Below are 17,738 nucleotides of genomic sequence, written 5' to 3' on the forward strand. Positions count from 1 at the left end.
TCAGAGCGTATACTGGACACTCTAGATGAGGAGTAGGGTTGATCCGAGCGTTCTAACCTCACAATGGCAGTCAAGCAACCATGCTAACAGGCTAATGTTGGCTAGCTTGCTAGCTACTTCCAGACGCAAATGAGAGAACAGTAGAAAGTCTAAACAGTATATTTGACCTCTGAGCTTCCCTATCAAATAAAAAAAATATTCAATCAGAGAACCTAAAAAAAGAACAATGACAAATGGTTTGATGAAGGAAGCCAAAACCGAAGAAAGAAATTGAGAAGCCTATCCAGCCAAAAACATAAAGACCCAGGAAACCTGAGTCTACGCCTTCACTATGGTGAATCACTAAAACAATACATGAATACACTACGGAAAAAGAAGGAGCATCATGTCAGAAATTAGCTTAATGTATGTAATTGAAGAATCGATAGACTTTTAAAAAATTATTATTATTTTACCTTTTTTTAACCAGATAGGCCAGTTGAGAACAAGTTCTCATTTACAACTGCTACCTGGCGAAGATAAAGCAAAGCAGTGCGACAAAAACAACAACACAGAGTTACACAAACAAACGTACAGTCAATAACACAATAGAATAATCTATATACAGTGTGTGCAAATGTAGAAGATTAGGGAGGTAAGGCAATAAATAGGCCCTAGAGGCGAAATAATTACAATTTAGCATTAACACTGGAATGATAGATGTGCAGATGATGATGTGCACGTAGAGATACTGTGGTGCAAAAGAGCAAAAAGATAAATAACATATGGGGATGAGGTAGTTGGATGTGCTATTTACAGATCAACTGTGTACAGGTACAGTGATCGGTAAGCTGCTCTGACAGCTGATGCTAAAAATTAGAGAGGGAGATATGTCTCCAGCTTCAGTGATTTTTGCAGTTCGTTCCAATCATTGGCAGCAGAGAACTGGAAAGAAAGGCGGCCAAAGGGGCTGTTGGCTTTGGGGATGACCAGTGAAATATACCTGCTGGAGCGCGTGCTACGGGTGGGTATTGCTATGGTGACCAGTGAACTGAGATAAGGCGGGGCTTTACCTAGCAAAGACTTATAGATGACCTGGAGCCAGTGGGTTTGGCGACGACTATGTAGTGAGGGCCATCCAACGAGAGCATACAGATCGCAGTGGTGGGTAGTATATGGGGCTTTGGTGACAAAATGGATGGCACTGTGATAGACTACATCCAGTTTGCTGAGTAGAGTGTTGGAGGCTATTTTGTAAATGACATCGCCACAGTCAAGGATCAGTAGGATAGTTCGTTTTATGACGGTATGTTTGGCAGCATGAGTGAAGGAGGCTTTGTTGCGAAATAGGAAGTCAATTCTATATTTAAATTTGGATTGGAGATTATTCTGCCCTGGAGTTGCGTTCCCATGCAAAACTAGACAGATAGCTAACAACTAAGTCTTCAATAAACTCCCAAGGCGTGACTTTTCTTGAATGAATATATTGAAAACGTTTATGTTGTGAAACTGCAAAATACAGAAAAGAATATACTTTAGTGTTCAATTCACACCGACATACTGTAGCTGTACATTAAACATTTGAAGTTGCATAAATACAAAGCACGCGCTAAGGTACCATGCATCTGGCATGATGCCAAACCATATAGCTAATTGTTAACCATATGGTAATTGCTCCTTTCATTACTCTAATAATGTATAACCATCTATGTAGAATAACAAAGCATATTACACTAGAAACAGTAACAAAACTACAGTATTGTATATTTTACAATTCGTTTGCATGAGCAAAGTAATACAGCTAACGACATACACAAAAGGCATTGCAATTTGTGAGTAAATGCAACCAACATTGATATGTAAGAAACTCTATCAATAACAAGATTATCATCATTAGCTAAATGCTTGAATCGAACTTACAAACAAATATTTTTCCAAGGCTGAAGCGTGACAAGAAATAACTACATTGAAAGACCTGCACCGTAGCGTTGTTTGTAGCTGCTTCTATGCGTGCAAAACAAATTCTGAACTTCCCGTTTGCGTTGTCTTTCTAAGTACCAGAAAGCGCCACTAGGGGGCAAATAACACCATTGAACACAATGAAAATCCAATTTAACCATTGTAATAAAATAATCTGTTACCTTCTAACAGGATGGCAGCACAGAGATGCTTAATGTGAGTCTGGAAGGAGAGTTTACAGTCTAACCAGACACCTAGGTATTTGTAGTTGTCCACATATTCTAAGTCAGAACCGTCCAGAGTAGTGATGCTGGTGGGTGCGGGCAGCATTTAGTTTTACTAGCATTTAAAAGCAGAAGACTCTAACTACTTTGGGAAAATTGGAACACACTAAATCAAATCAAATCAAATGTATTTATATAGCCCTTCGTACATCAGCTGATATCTCAAAGTGCTGTACAGAAACCCAGCCTAAAACCCCAAACAGCAAGCAATGCAGGTGTAAAAGCACGGTGGCTAGGAAAAACTCCCTAGAAAGGCCAAAACCTAGGAAGAAACCTAGAGAGGAACCAGGCTATGTGGGGTGGCCAGTCCTCTTCTGGCTGTGCCGGGTAGAGATTATAACAGAACATGGCCAAGATGTTCAAATGTTCATAAATGACCAGCATGGTCGAATAATAATAAGGCAGAACAGTTGAAACTGGAGCAGCAGCACAGTCAGGTGGACTGGGGACAGCAAGGAGTCATCATGTCAGGTAGTCCTGGGGCACGGTCCTAGGGCTCAGGTCAGTTGAAACTGGAGCAGCAGCATGGCCAGGTGGACTGGGGACAGCAAGGAGTCATCATGTCAGGTAGTCCTGGGACATGGTCCTAGGGCTCAGGCCAGTTGAAACTGGAGCAGCAGCATGGCCAGGTGGACTGGGGACAGCAAGGAGTCATCATGTCAGGTAGTCTGGGGCATGGCCCTAGGGCTCAGGTCCTCCGAGAGAGAGAAAGAAAGAGAGAAGGAGAGAATTAGAGAACGCACACTTAGATTCACACAGGACACCGAATAGGACAGGAGAAGTACTCCAGATATAACAAACTGACCCTAGCCCCCCGACACATAAACTACTGCAGCATAAATACTGGAGGCTGAGACAGGAGGGGTCAGGAGACACTGTGGCCCCATCCGAGGACACCCCCGGACAGGGCCAAACAGGAAGGATATAACCCCACCCACTTTGCCAAAGCACAGCCCCACACCACTAGAGGGATATCTTCAACCACCAACTTACCATCCTGAGACAAGGCTGAGTATATAGCCCACAAAGATCTCCGCCACGGCACAACCCAAGGGGGGGGGGGGCAACCCAGACAGGATGACTAAACAAACAACAACACGAAGAGTTATCTTGTATTCAAGATCCTTAATGGCCTGGCTCCCCCTCCACTCAATATTTTTGTTAAACAGAAAACCCAGACATATGGCAGCAGATCCACAAGGTCTGCCATGAGAGGTGACTGTATAGTTCCCCTAAGGAAAAGCACCTTTAGTAAATCTGCATTCTCTGTGAGAGCTTCCCATGTCTGGAATACACTGCCATCAGACACACATAACTGCACCACATATCACACTTTCACAAAATGCTTGAAGACCTGGCTAAAGGTCAATCAGATTTGTGAACATGGTCCCTAGCTGTGTGTTGCCGCTTTCCATGTTGTCTGTTGTCTGTAGCTTGTGAGGTGTGGAAACACTTTGTTGCTTTTATGAATTTTGTTTTGCTGCTTTTTGTTCTATGTTGCTCTGTCTGTATGCTATGTCTTGCTTGTCCTATGTTGCTATGTCTTGCTTGTTCTATGGTGCTATTGTCTATATTGTAATTGTTTTTAATAACCTGCCCAGGGACTGCGGTTGAAAATTAGCCGGCTGGCTAAAACCGGCACTTTTACTGAAACGTTGATTAATGTGCACTGTCCCTGTAAAAATAAAATAAACTAAACTAAACCCCTTCTCCAATCTTTTTGGTTCTTTAACAAAAAACAAACAGCGAAAACTTTCCAAATCTTAGAATCAGCTATTAAAGACTACCAGAACCCACTGGATTCTCCAATTACATTAAATGAACTACAGGACAAATTACAAACCTTCCGATCCAAAAAGGCCTGTGGTGTTGATGGTGTCCTACATAAAATGACAAAATATACAGACCACAAATTCCAATTGGATACTTAAACTCTTTAACATCATCCTCAACTCTGGCATCTTCCCTAATATTTGGAACCAAGGACTGATCACTTTTGTGGATTGGGGTTGAGGCAAATTTGACACCAATAACTTCCGTAGGATATGCATCAACAGCAACCTTGGGAAAATCTTCTTCATTATCATTAACAGCAGACGTGTACATTTCCTCAGTGCTGTACTGAGCAAATGTCAAATTGGATTTTTACCAAATTACCATACAACAGACCACATATTCGCACTGCACACCCTAATTGACAAACAAACAAAACAAAGGCAAACTCTTCTCATGCTTTGTTGAGTTCAAAAAAGCTTTTGACTCAATTTGGCATGAGGGTCTGCTATTCAAATGGGGGGAAAGTGGTGTTGGGGAAAAACATATGACATTATGAAATCCATGTACACAAACAACAAGTGTGAGGTTAAAATTGGCAACAAAAAAAACACACAGGTGTCTTTCACAGGGCCGTGGGGTGAGACAGGGCTGCAGCTTAAGCACCACTCTCTTCAACATATACACGACCGGTCAAAAGGTTTAGAACACCTACTCAATCAAGGTTTTTCTTTATTTTTAAAACATTCTACATTGTAGAATAATAGTGAATACATCAAAACTATGAAATAACAAATATGGAATCATGTAATAACCAAAAAAGTGTTAAGCAAATCAAAATATATTTTATATTTGAGATTCTACAAATAGCCATCCTTTGCCTTGATGACAGCTTTGTACACTCGTGGCATTCTCTCAACCAGCTTCATGAGGTTCTCACCTGGAATGCATTTCAATTAACAGGTGTACCTTCTTAAAAGTTAACTTGTGGAATTTATTTCCTCCTTAATGTGTTTGAGCCAATCAGTTGTGTTGTGACAAGGTAGAGGGATATACAGAAGATAGCGTGTCTTTGTGAGATGCAGTGTGGGTGAATGGATATCTCTGCATGTGTATTTCCCACCATAAAGCATGGAGTAGGAGGTGTTATGGTGTGGGGGTGCTTTGCTGGTGACACTGTCTGTGATTTATTTAGAATTCAAGGCACACACCACAGCATTCTGCAGCAATACGACATCCCATCTGGTTTGGGCTTAGTGGGACTATCATTTGTTTTTCAACAGGCCAATAACCCAACACACCTCCAGACTGTGTAAGGGCTATTTTACCAAGAAGGAGAGTGATAGAGTGCTGCATCAGATGACCTGGCCTCAACAATCCCCCGACCTCAACCAAATTGAGATGGTTTGTATGAGTCGGACCGCACAGTGAAGGAAAAACAGCCAACAAGTGCTCTGCATATGTGGGAAGTCTTTCTGTTGGAAAAGCATTCCATGTGAAGCTGATTGAGAGAATGCTAAGAGTGTGCAAAGCTGTCATCAAGGCAAGGGGTGGCTTTTTGAAGAATCTAAAATATATTTTGATTTGTTTTACACTGTTTTGGTTACTACATTACTCCATGTGTTATTTCATAGTTTTGATGTCTTCACTATTATTCTACAATGTAGAAAATAGTAAACATAAAGAAAAACCCTTGAATGAGTAGGTGTTCAATTTTTTTTTACCGGTAGTGTATATAAACAAATTGGCGAGGGCACTAGAACAGTCTGCAGCACCCGGCCTCACCCTACAAGAATCTGAAGTCAAATGTCTGCTGTTTGCTGATGATCTGGTGCTTTTGTCCCCAACCAAATAGGGCCTACAGCAGCACCTAGATCTTCTGTACAGATTCTGTTAGACCTGGTCCCTGACAGTAAATCTCAGTAAGACAAAAATAATGGTTTTCCAAAAAAGATCCAGTTGCCAGGACCACGAATAGAAATTCCATCTAGACACCGTTGCCCCAGAGCACACAAAAAACTATACCAACCTCGGCCTAAACAATCAACCCCACAAGTAACTTCCACAAAGCTGTGAAAGATCTTAGAGACAAGGCAAGAAGGGCCTTCTATGCCATCAAAAGGAACATAACATTTGACATACCAATTAGCATCTGGCTAAAAATACTTGAATCAGTTATAGAACCCATTGCCATTCATTGTCTTGGGTCCACTCATCAACCAAAAATCAACCAAATGGGACAAACACCAAATTCAGACACTGCATGCAGAATTCTGCAAAAATATCCTCCCGTGTAGAACGTAAAACACCAAATAATGCAGGCAGAGAAGAATTAGGCCGATACCCGCTAATGATCAAAATCCTGAAAATAGCTGTTAAATTCTACAACCACCTAAAAGGAAGTGATTCCCAAACCTTCCATAATAAGCCATCACCTACAGAGAGATGAACCTGGAGAAGAGTCCCCTAAACAAGCTGGTCCTGGGGCTCTGTTCACAAACATAAACAGACCCCACAGGGCCCCAGGACAGAAACACAGTTAGACCCAACCAAATCATCAGAAACAAAAAGATAAATACTTGACACATTGGAAAGAATTAACAAAGAAACAGAGCAAACTAGAATGATATTTGGCCCTAAACAGAGAGTACACAGTGGCAGAATACATGACCACTGTGACTGACCCAAAATCAAGGAAAGCTTTGGCTATGTACAGACTCAGTGAACATAGCCTTGCTATTGAGAAAGGTTGCCGTAGGCAGAAGACAGGCTATGTGCACACTGCCCACAAAACGAGGTGGAAACTGAGCTGCACTTCCTAACCTCCTACCAAATGTATGACCATGTTGGAGACACACATTTCCTTCAGAGTACACAGACCCACAAAGAATTCAATAAAAAAAAAATCAAATTTTGATAAACTACCATAGCTATTGGGTGAAATACCACAGTGTGCCATTACAGCAGCACGATTTGTGACCTGTTGCCACAATTAAACGGCAACCAGTGAATAATAAACACCATTGTAAATACAACCCATATTTATGTTGATTTATTTTCCATTTTTACTTTAACTATTTGCACAATCATTACAACACTGTATATAGACATATTATTTTGGTACTTGTGTGAGTGTAATATTTACTGTTCACTTTTTATTTCCCTTTTGTTTACCAATTTCACTTGCTTTGGCAATGTAAACATGTTTCCCATGCCAATAAAGCCCCTTGAATTGAACACCTCACTTTGACCATTTACTCCCCCTAGCAGAACTGGTTAGACTGTTTTCATGTTTTCTAGAGTATTGGTAACTGTGCTAAAACCGGTGTTGACCGTTCTTAAATTCATCAGTATTCTGTGCTCTGGCACACTCCAGACGCGAGTGCTCTAAAATCGGAATAGATAGCCAGAGCGAATTTACGAACGCACCCTATAACTAAACACATGTTGCTTTCACAATTTAACGTTGGCGGAACAGCACCCCAGGGAGGCTACTGCAATCTCACTCTACCCGTGACGTTAGAGTGAAAAAAGCGTGCTATTTAAAACAAATACGAGTTGGTATCATTTTTATTGGGGAAGATTGAGTAAGCGTGTGTCAGACTGTTTCCTTGGAATGATTTGTAGCTATCGCCTCAATCTATGCATGAGAGTGCATCCGAAAACACGCGATACCGTAAAGTGTTTGCGCACTCAAATTCAGGAGGACACAGATTGATGGATTGACTGCGTTTTGCAAGTGTCGGCTCACTTGGCCCCATTGTCTCAGTGCATATCTCATATACCCAAGTGTTGCATGAGTCGGGAAAAACGTTTGTCTTGATCAAATTACAATAAAACCGATAGACTTCACTCTTTTCTTTCGATTTATCATTCGGGTCAGTCGACGTGCGTCTACCAGTTCTGACATGTTCTCTCTAAACCACGAAGACTCATTCGAGACGCCAGAGAAAACACCTCCTGGGTGATCATCTTCAAAATCTTCCTTCATCATGTAAGCTTGGTGACATTTTGCACAAGTGACCCTACATGAAAAACAATGACCGTAATCGAATCATTGTACGAACTAAAAAAAAAAATAATTTTGTGGTGAATTCGGTAACTACCTTGTTTGTATGATCAACTATAGCAATAACTCACTTATTTTACATAGGCAGACTTGTTCCAAGTTTATGTATATTTACCGCAATGGTTTATGGGTAATCAGGGGGTGCAGCCAGCCATCCAGCTCGATCGAAACGGCGGTGCGGAAGAGGTGGACGTTACAAAGGTAAACAGGAATACTAGCGAGAATCGATAGAATGGACCTCAACCGATAATTTTTCTACATCGATGTCCGTGGCCACCGAGGATGTTACTATCTAGACTAGCTAATGCCAATTGTTGAACAGCCACATATGCTACGAGTCAAACAACAGTCAGCCCGTTCAGTCTATTCAATTTCAGCAGTGCAATGAGTCTGAACGAACATTCATTACAAGCACTGTCGTGGAGGAAGCTTTACTTGAGTCGAGCAAAACTGAAGGCTTCCAGTCGAACGTCTGCTCTACTGTCTGGGTTCGCTATGGTAAGGAATAAACTGGCCCAAAGTCAGATGCATAGCAGCAGAGGCAATTATTTGATGTGCATAGCATGAGGACCAGCATCATCCAAAACCACAAACGTTATGTATTAATCATGTATGGATTTCTTGCACTCCCTAGTTAAAAAAAAAAAATAGTTCTGCTTCATTTTGGAAGGTCATGTTCCAGACAGCCTGTCTTGTATGCTTATGCCACAATGTTCTTCCCCCCTTCTCTCAGGTAGCAATGGTGGAGGTTCAGTTGGACACAAGCTATCCATACCCACCTGGTCTCCTCATTGCCTTCAGTGCCTGCACCACAGTGTTGGTGGCTGTTCACCTCTTTGCCCTGATGGTTAGTACCTGCATCCTGCCTAACATCGAGGCAGTCAGTAATGTTCACAACCTCAACTCGGTGAAGGAGTCGCCACATGAGAGAATGCACCACCACATAGAGCTGGCCTGGGCCTTCTCGACAGTCATTGGCACCCTGCTCTTCCTGGCTGAGGTGGTGCTCCTCTGCTGGGTCAAATTTTTACCCATTAGGCCTAAGAACCACAACCCCAACAATGGGACCATATCTGCAGGTGTGGCTGCCGCCATCACCTCCACCTCCATCATGGTGCCTTTTGGCCTGATATTTATAGTCTTTGCTGTACATTTCTACCGTTCCCTTGTCAGCCACAAGACAGACAGGCAGTTCCAGGAGCTGGAGGAGTTATCCAACCTGACCAGGCTGCAGAATGAGCTGGACGGTAGAGGGGAGTCCCACTTGCAATCCCCCAGCTCTCATTTCCCTTAAAGACTGACCTCTCGTTGATAATGTCTATTTCAAGCCAATCCTTTGTTGCCAATAGTTATACATTTCTATTAAAGCGCTACATAATCTGCTCATAATTTAAAAACATTTGAGATGTTACTCACCGTTTCCAAATGTTCACATTTCTAGAGATTTAAAAAAATGATTTTTAAAAGAATGATTCCAGACAGTGTTACTTTTAACTATGAAACTATACCAGTTAACAGTCTTAAAGATGCACTCTACCCAATCGCAGCGCTCCAATGGATAGCACCTGCCAGCAATTCCAACACCACGGATAAGCTCATATTTGAAATACATGAAAGCCATTACAAAAACAGAATTTCTATCCAAAAACAAATTGTTTTAAATGGCTTTACAATTGAAAAGTGCGCAGGTACTTGCTACCGTGATTCCTGAAATGCAGAGCCTGTTAAATTATTTTTCTAATTCAAAATTATACTTTAGTTACATTGTTTGCTAACTCAGCTGCTTAACTAGCTGTCTTAATGACCACCCAATATTGCAGTTAATAACTTTTTTATATAAAAAAAGAAGCTAAATTAGCCATGCTAGAATACAACTCTCATCTGCTGTCGACATCAGGATACGATTTAAGAGCACTAGTTAGCTCCAAAAGTGGTTAGTAACTTTGGCTGCATGCTGACAGTGCATTCAGAGCCGTCCAGTGGCTAGCCACACTACAACCTTCATTTTACCAGGTTCCCATGAAGCAATTGCAATGACAGTCAACCACAACATACCCAAGAGTCTCCTGACTTGCACGGGGTAGTCTGTGTTTAATTTCATTGTGTATTAAAAACACAGTTTGTCATTGTGAGGGGATTACGCCAGTGGTTCGAAGGGGGAATTAGGCTTCCTGGGAAAACGTGGTCCAAGGTTGCAACAGTAACCAAGTGGGCCCGGGGCTTAGCAAAGGGTCATTTGGATTCGTGACATACCACACAAATTGCTAAATCTTATGAAATCATACAAATTGCTATATTTGTAACATATCACACAAAATGGATGACATAGCACACAATTGGATGAAGTCGTACACAAAAAACGGGTAGCAGTTTTGTCTCGTGACCAGCACTTTCAAAACTACTGGCTGAAGTTATACAAATGTTTGAGAATGCATCTTTCACTGGCACTTGGAGCATTTAGGCCAGTTTTTTTTTTTTTACCTTACAGGTAATGGTAGGAGGGGGCTAAAGAGGCCTCTCATTAAAAGGATTGTTCACCCAAATTACAAAATGATGCTGTTTTCCTTACCCTCTAAGCAGCCCAAGGACAAGGTATGAAAGCAATCTATGCTTTGGTGTCCCTGGCACTGTTTCCACATGTTAACGTTTTAGCATTTGTGGCACAAATCACATTGATGGGGCGATATTAGCAATTTTCGCGCATCGTGTCCAAATCATAAGAAAGTATCTCAAATTGGTAGCAAAGCTCTAAAGTCACTTAGAAGTTTTGAACATGATATGCAAAAAATGACTTGAATGGGATTTGTGCCTCAAATGCTAAAACGTTAGCTTGTGGAAACAGTCCCAGAGAAATTAAACCAAAGACTGGATTGCTGTCATACCTTGTCCATAGACTGCTTAAAGGGTAAGGAAACCAATATGTCATTCTGTAATTTGGGTAAACTATCCCTTTAACTACTATATTGTGACACGGTGGCTTGCCTCATTGTATTCTATGAGCACCAATGAACGGGCACGTACCTCTGCCCAGGCATTGCTGATGCATGCCAGATCTTACAATGCCTGGATAGGTATTTTAAGTACCAGCTAACCACATATGTTATAACAATCTGGTGTCCGAAGGCGTAGTCGATGATGTGGCACGCAACCATTTGTTGATGCATGCAACGTCTGACCAGGGAAACGCAACCATTGTCTTACTTCTGTCAGTTCTGTATTCAACCTAAGGTTCAGGTTTCAATTCATGTTTGAGAGATTAAATGTAATCAGCCTGCTTAAGTTATTTTTAGTCTAATCGGTTGGCCAAATGTTGCTGCATAAACTCTACAAAAAGTGTTTTCATAGTTGTAACCTGTGGTATTGAAATAGCATTTTGCACCATGATTATTTGGTCGGAAAATATGAATTTGTGACTAGAAAAGCGTCAAGTTATTTTCACTGCTGCTTAAACAGTGAATACAGAGATTAACTGCACATATTCTTTCTAAACACAATTGGCTTTGTAAAAGAGTTATCTGTTGCTTTCATTTTCTGTTCAAAGTGCACCCTTTGTGACTTGTTTGTTTGTACACTGACTGGGTTGGTCTTGGCAAATGTAACTGTTTACTTTTTGTTTTGCTTCTAGGAATGTGTTTGTAATACCTCAAGTTGCCACTGGGGAATGATATCCAGATGGCACCATGATCTCATTACAAGTCAAATCATGTTCAGTGGTCCCGTTTCAAAGAAGTAAAATTACTCAAATCTTACTCATGATGATGTGCTCTCTTTATTCGTTACATGATGGCATTTAACAGCATGGTAAGTGAGCATGGTGTCCAGAGATCAGCAGAGATGGAGCACTTTAGGGTGTTCTGATGTTCTTCTTTGGCTTGTCCTATTCACTGTGGTATGTTGATTGTGTTTCCATTAAAACTGATCTCACATCCAACAGATGTACCTTTAAATAGAGAAAAGGGGGAGACCTCACCATACAGTGAATTGATATTCACATAAGCAGGTAAAGTGGCTTGGCTCAACACTTGCAACACCCGGTAAAGACAAACCTCTTAAAACACTTCAAAAGACCACGTATGTACCTTAGGAATTGGGTATATTGTTGGTGTTGGTGCCTCAGCTCTTCCAAAGTCAGAGACTGTTCCACATTTGGCCACTCCGTCCACCCAGAAGCCCTCATAAAGCTGACCTTTGTCCAGGTAAAAGAACTTTCCATGCCCATTCTTCTTCCCATACTTCCAGTTGCCTTCATACCTGTTTTCATTGGCTTCAAAACAAATGAGAGAAGTCGCAACCTGACATACTGTATATATAGTCTACTGCTAAATCCATTCAAACCCACACAGAATTAATTAAAACCAAATGACAACTTTTTTTCACAAAAAAAACCATTGTATTACCGAATCACTGTTGGCACAGTAGTAAGACTTGTGTGCAATATTGATGTCTTAGTGTTTCATTGAATTACATCCATATTGTCAAAGTACACTAATGAAGATGCAATAAAATGCAGTCTACAATTACTTCATCTTTCTCACCCATCCACTGCACACTCTGGAAATCAACTTTTTTTGTCTTCCACACACCCCTGACAACAGTCATTACTTAAAAAAAAAAAAAAAAAGGTTGTATTTTTCAAATGTAACCTTTTTAACTAGGCAAGTCAGAACATATTCTTATTTACAATGACGGCCTACCGGGGAACAGTGGTTTAACTGCCTTGTTCAGGGGCAGAACGACAGATTTCTTGTCAGCTCGAAGATTCAATCCGGCAACCTTTCGGTTACTGGCCCAACGCTCTAACAACTAGACTACCTGCCGCCCCAGTCATGAGTCTTAAATGTAAAATAATGTGCCCTTACCGAGACGAAGCATGCCCTGTCCGTGATGTTTGTTTTTCAGCCATTCTCCCTCATACATGTCCCCATTGTCATAATACATCCTGCCCCAGCCACTCCTCTGATCCTCACTCCATTCTCCCTCATAGCAGGCAGTGTCACTGTAGAAGTAGGTCCCAAACCCCTAAGGTAGATGAGAAGACATAGAAACCTGCCCTTGTTCCACTGAGGCCAGGTGTCTTATAATAAATGAAGAAATAGAATAGGCCTAGGTTAACATTATTTACATTCTTAGCCTAATAAAACAAACATTGTCCTATGTACATACATGCTTTTTGTCATTTTCCCATCCACCTGAGTATTCCCTTGAATACTCATTGGTTACAGACAGGAGTTTGCTGTAGGTCCCGTATCCATCACGTTTGCCATATTTCCAGTCTCCATCATAAATGGCCCCGGCCTTCTTCCAAATTTGAGTTCCTTTGCCTAGAAAAATTAAAGGAACAGTGAGAAAAGCCACCCACATATTCATTGCAGATTAAAAATAAATAAAAAATAGGTCTAGCTGATAACAAATTAAGTGATGACCAATACTATTGAAGTTATAGTGGGAATGAAAAAAAAGTTATCTACAGTACCTGACAACTTTGGACACACCTACTCAATCCAAGGTTTTTCTTTATTTTTTACTCTTTTCTACATTGTAGAATAATAGTGAAGACATCAAAACTATGAAATAACAGATATGGAATCATGTAGTAAGCAAAAAAGCGTTAAACAAAATATTTTATATTTGAGATTCTTCAAAGTAGCCACCCTTTACCTTGATGACAGCTTTGCACACTCTAGGTATTCTCTCAACCAGCTTCATGAGGAAGTCACCTGGAATGCATTTCAATTAACAGGTGTGCCTTGTTAAAAGTTAATTTCTGGAATTTCTTTCCTTCTTAATGTGTTTGAGCCAATCAGTTGTGTTGTGACAAGGTAGGGGTGTTAGATAGAAGATAGCCCTATTTGGTAAAATACCAAGTCCATATTATGGCATGAACAGCTCAAATAAGAAAAGAGAAACGACAGGACATCATTACTTTAAAATATAAAGGTCAGTCAATATGGAAAATTTCAACAACTTTGAAAGTTTCTTCAAGTTCCAAAACCATCAAGCGCTATGATGAAATTGGCTCTCATGAGGACTGCCACATGATTGATTTGATTTGATTAGGATCTCTTTTAGTCCTCATTTGGACTAATCTTCCAAGAGTCCTTAAACATTAAAATACAATTTATAATACGATCACATTTTCACATATAACACACTGCTACAAACAGACATAATACACTAACATATTGACCCGATTAATACCCTAACAGTCTAACAAGCTAGATTGATTCTATCTAGATATTTACTGATTGTCTGTCTCTTACCAACATTCTCTTTTGTCCAAATGATTTAATGATCCACTAAATCAAATGCTTCACTAAAATCTAAAAATAGTACTCCACAAAGCTGCCATTATCCATAACATTGAGCCAATGGTCAGTCATGTCAACCAATGCAGTGGTAGTATAAGCATGTTGATTGGCTGTAATCAGATCATTCTTTTCCATGTACTCCAATATTTGTCGACTCACAATACCCTCCAATATCTTACTGAGTGAAGGGAGTAGACTAATTGGTCGACTAGTGGGAGGAGTAATGGGCTCTTTGCTGTCTTTCAGGATAGAACACAGTTTAACATGCTTCCATACATTTGCAAATGTCCCCTTTTCCAGTTACCAATTAAATATGTATTTCAGTGGAGCTGCTACCTGGGGAGCAGCATAGCGAAGTAAAAAATTGTCCATAAGATCATAACCTGTAGATTTACCATTGGGTGATGACTTCAACAGGTTTAACACCTCTACTGACACCATTTGTAGACTAAAAGAGCATGTTGTTTTGCTCATAATATGATCATCAATCCATTGGACAATAGCTTGTTTGGAAGAATGGGTGTTTACATTATCGCTCAGTAAATACATTTTCTTTGTAAAAAAAAACCTGCTAAATGATTGGCAATATCAGCTGGTTTTGTTATTGTTCTCCCGTCAATCTCCACACTAGATGGGTATGATGAAATAGATGTATCAAGTAAGCCCTTCACTGTATTCCATACCTTTTTACAACCACTAAAAGCATTTTTGTAAAATAACGTTTTTTTCTTACGATTTAATTTAACTGCACAATTACGTAATATTCTATAATCTATAATGTTCTGTTCATCAATTTCTAGTTCAGATTTGGCTGCTAAGACTTTTGCCATATTTCTTTGAGAAAAAGCTGCACCCAGTTCCTCATCAATCCATGGAGATTGACGAACCTCAACTGTACTCTTTCTTACTGGTGCATGATGGTCCATTACCTCAGTGAGCAAATCAATAAAGCATTCAGTAGTGTGATTTAAATCATCCTCTAGATAAATCAGCGCCCAGGGTACAGCAGCCAAATCATTTTGAAATAGCTCATGATTACATTTTAAAAAATGTATCATGTCCACAATCCTTTGGGGTTTCTTTGGAACATTGGTGTTCATGGTAATGGCCACAATATTATGGTCTGTCCAGCCCAGTTCATGGTAACGGCATATCTCATCAATTTAGTTATATTTTAATTATTATGATCCTTCCAATTTATATTAAAATCACCCAAGATAAATACATCTCTGTTACTATCTGTGGCCTGGTCAAACCCAGTGCATAAGTCATCCAGATAGGACACCTTAGAGCTAGGCCTATACACACAACCTACCAATATGGGTGCCTGGTGAGGCAGATGTACTTGAGCCCATAGTGCCTCTATTTGACATACATTAAGGTCATCGCTCCTCTCAAAAGGTATATGATTCTGAATGTACAGTGCTACACCCCCACCATTCCTATTTCTGTCCCTTCTAAGTAAACTATATCCATGAATGTTAATTTGCCCATCATTTACAGATCAGGAAAGGAAGACCCAGAATTACCTCTGCTGCAGAGGATAAGTTCATTGGAGTTACCAGCCTCAGAAATTGCAGCCAGAATAAATGCTTCACAGAGTTCAAGTAACAGACACATCTCAACATCAACTGTTCAGAGGAGACTGCATGAATCATGCCTTCATGGTCGAATTTCTGCAATGAAACCACTACCAAGGACACCAATAAGAAGAGACTTGCTTGGGCCAAGAAACACGAGCAATGGACATTAGACTGGTGGAAATCTGTCCTTTGGTCTGAGGAGTCTAAATGTGAGATTCTTGGTTCCAACCGCTGTGTCTTTGTGAGACGCAGAGTAGGTGAACAGATGATCTCCACTTGTGGTTCCCACCTTGAAGCATGGAGGAGGAGGTGAGATGGTGTGGGGGGGGTGCTTTGCTGGTGACACTGTCTGTGATTTATTTAGAATTCAAGGCACTTAACCAGCATGGCTACCACAGAATTCTGCAGCAATATGCCATCCCATCTGGTTTGCGCTTAGTGGGACTATCATTTGTTTTTCAACAGGACAATGACCTAACACACCTCCAAGCTGTATTAGGGCTATTTGACCAAGAAGAAGAGTGATGGAGTGCTGCATCAGATGACCTGGCCTCCACAATCACCTGACCTCAACCAAATTGAGATGGTTTGGGATGAGTTGGACCGCAGAGTGAAGAAAAAGCAGCCAACAAGTGATCAGCATATGTGGGAACTCCTTCAAGACTGTGGAAAAGCATTCAGGTGAAGCTGGTTGAGAAAATGCCAAGAGTTTATTATTCTACAATATAGAAAAAAATAAAGACAAACACTTGAATGTGTAGATGTGTCCAAACCTTTGACTGGTACTGTATGTTCTTATAATCTGTTGAAAGATTATTATTTTTAAATTGGAGAGAACCAACCACAGCCCATGTGTCTGAACGGTGACACAGTAAGCCTAGGCCTAATACTTGGTGTGTGGAAAATCTATGTCATGCTACAGTAGTACCATGCTTCTTGCTGTCCAGCCAATCCCCGGTGTATTCATCTCCATTGACTGAATAAACAGTGTGTCGCAGTCCACACTTTTGTGCCTTTCTGTCCCATAATTTTGACAGGGGCTCCACTTTTCGAGGTTTCTTCAGATGAGGCATTGCTGTAAGCAGAACATACATGATTTTCAAACATTGTTTATTAACTTAAAGGCACAATCCTTAATCAATTTACAGCATAACTGCAGCCCCACCACCAACTGGTTTGGAGGATGCTGTAGAAATAAATGTATCTGGTAACCACTAGACTACAGCTATGGATGCAAAGACTTGACAGTCCATTCATGGAACATGTAGTTGAAAATAGTTTATCATTTGAAGCTAGCTTGTTTGCTACATTGTTTGTTTACAATGACTGATCAAATGACAACCAAAACTGAAACAAAATAAGAACATTTCACAGATTATGCCAACAAAGTTAGCTAGCTAGCTAGCAAATGTGACATTTTTATACATTACTTTTACAGCTAAAAATAATTGATTAACTCAAATTGTACCTCGTATGTGTCCAAGCGAACGACTCCTATTAGCTCAATCCACTTGTCTTTTCAATTTTCAAAGTGAAGTCAAATTTAACATTAGGTCAACATAGCTGGTTAGCTAGCTAGGTGGTAAAAGACAAGCGAGGCAACAATGACCAAGCGTCCTATCCCCATAGCAACCAACTTGCATAGATGTACAAATACTAGACTTCGTTCGGGCTGAGAAACTTTCTCAGTTTTTGTAAATGTGTCATTATGTTGCCCTCAAAATCATTATTCAAAACATTCATACAAATACAGTTATGTTTACTGTTACTGTAGTAGGGGTTC

The 17,738-nt window shown here is 40.4% G+C and overlaps 2 protein-coding genes across 2 annotated transcripts; one reads left to right on the forward strand and one right to left on the reverse strand.

Moving 5' to 3' along the window:
- The first annotated feature begins 7,453 nt into the window (after positions 1–7,453).
- On the forward strand, positions 7,454–11,813 carry orai1b (ORAI calcium release-activated calcium modulator 1b). Its single transcript, XM_029654186.2, has 2 exons — positions 7,454–8,562; positions 8,798–11,813. Exons 1-2 carry the CDS (start codon positions 8,449–8,451, stop codon positions 9,356–9,358), a joined length of 675 nt encoding a protein of 224 aa, XP_029510046.1. The 5' UTR covers positions 7,454–8,448; the 3' UTR covers positions 9,359–11,813.
- morn3 (MORN repeat containing 3) lies at positions 11,811–17,602 on the reverse strand. The gene is made up of 6 exons (XM_029654172.2): positions 17,424–17,602; positions 16,884–17,030; positions 13,228–13,385; positions 12,924–13,083; positions 12,144–12,328; positions 11,811–12,004 (listed from the first exon to the last, which is right to left on the reverse strand). Exons 2-6 carry the CDS (start codon positions 17,026–17,028, stop codon positions 11,942–11,944), a joined length of 711 nt encoding a protein of 236 aa, XP_029510032.1. The 5' UTR covers positions 17,029–17,030; positions 17,424–17,602; the 3' UTR covers positions 11,811–11,941.
- Positions 17,603–17,738: the final 136 nt, after the last annotated feature.

This window comes from Oncorhynchus nerka, linkage group LG4 (assembly GCF_034236695.1).
Source record: "Oncorhynchus nerka isolate Pitt River linkage group LG4, Oner_Uvic_2.0, whole genome shotgun sequence".
Lineage (NCBI taxonomy): Eukaryota > Metazoa > Chordata > Actinopteri > Salmoniformes > Salmonidae > Oncorhynchus > Oncorhynchus nerka.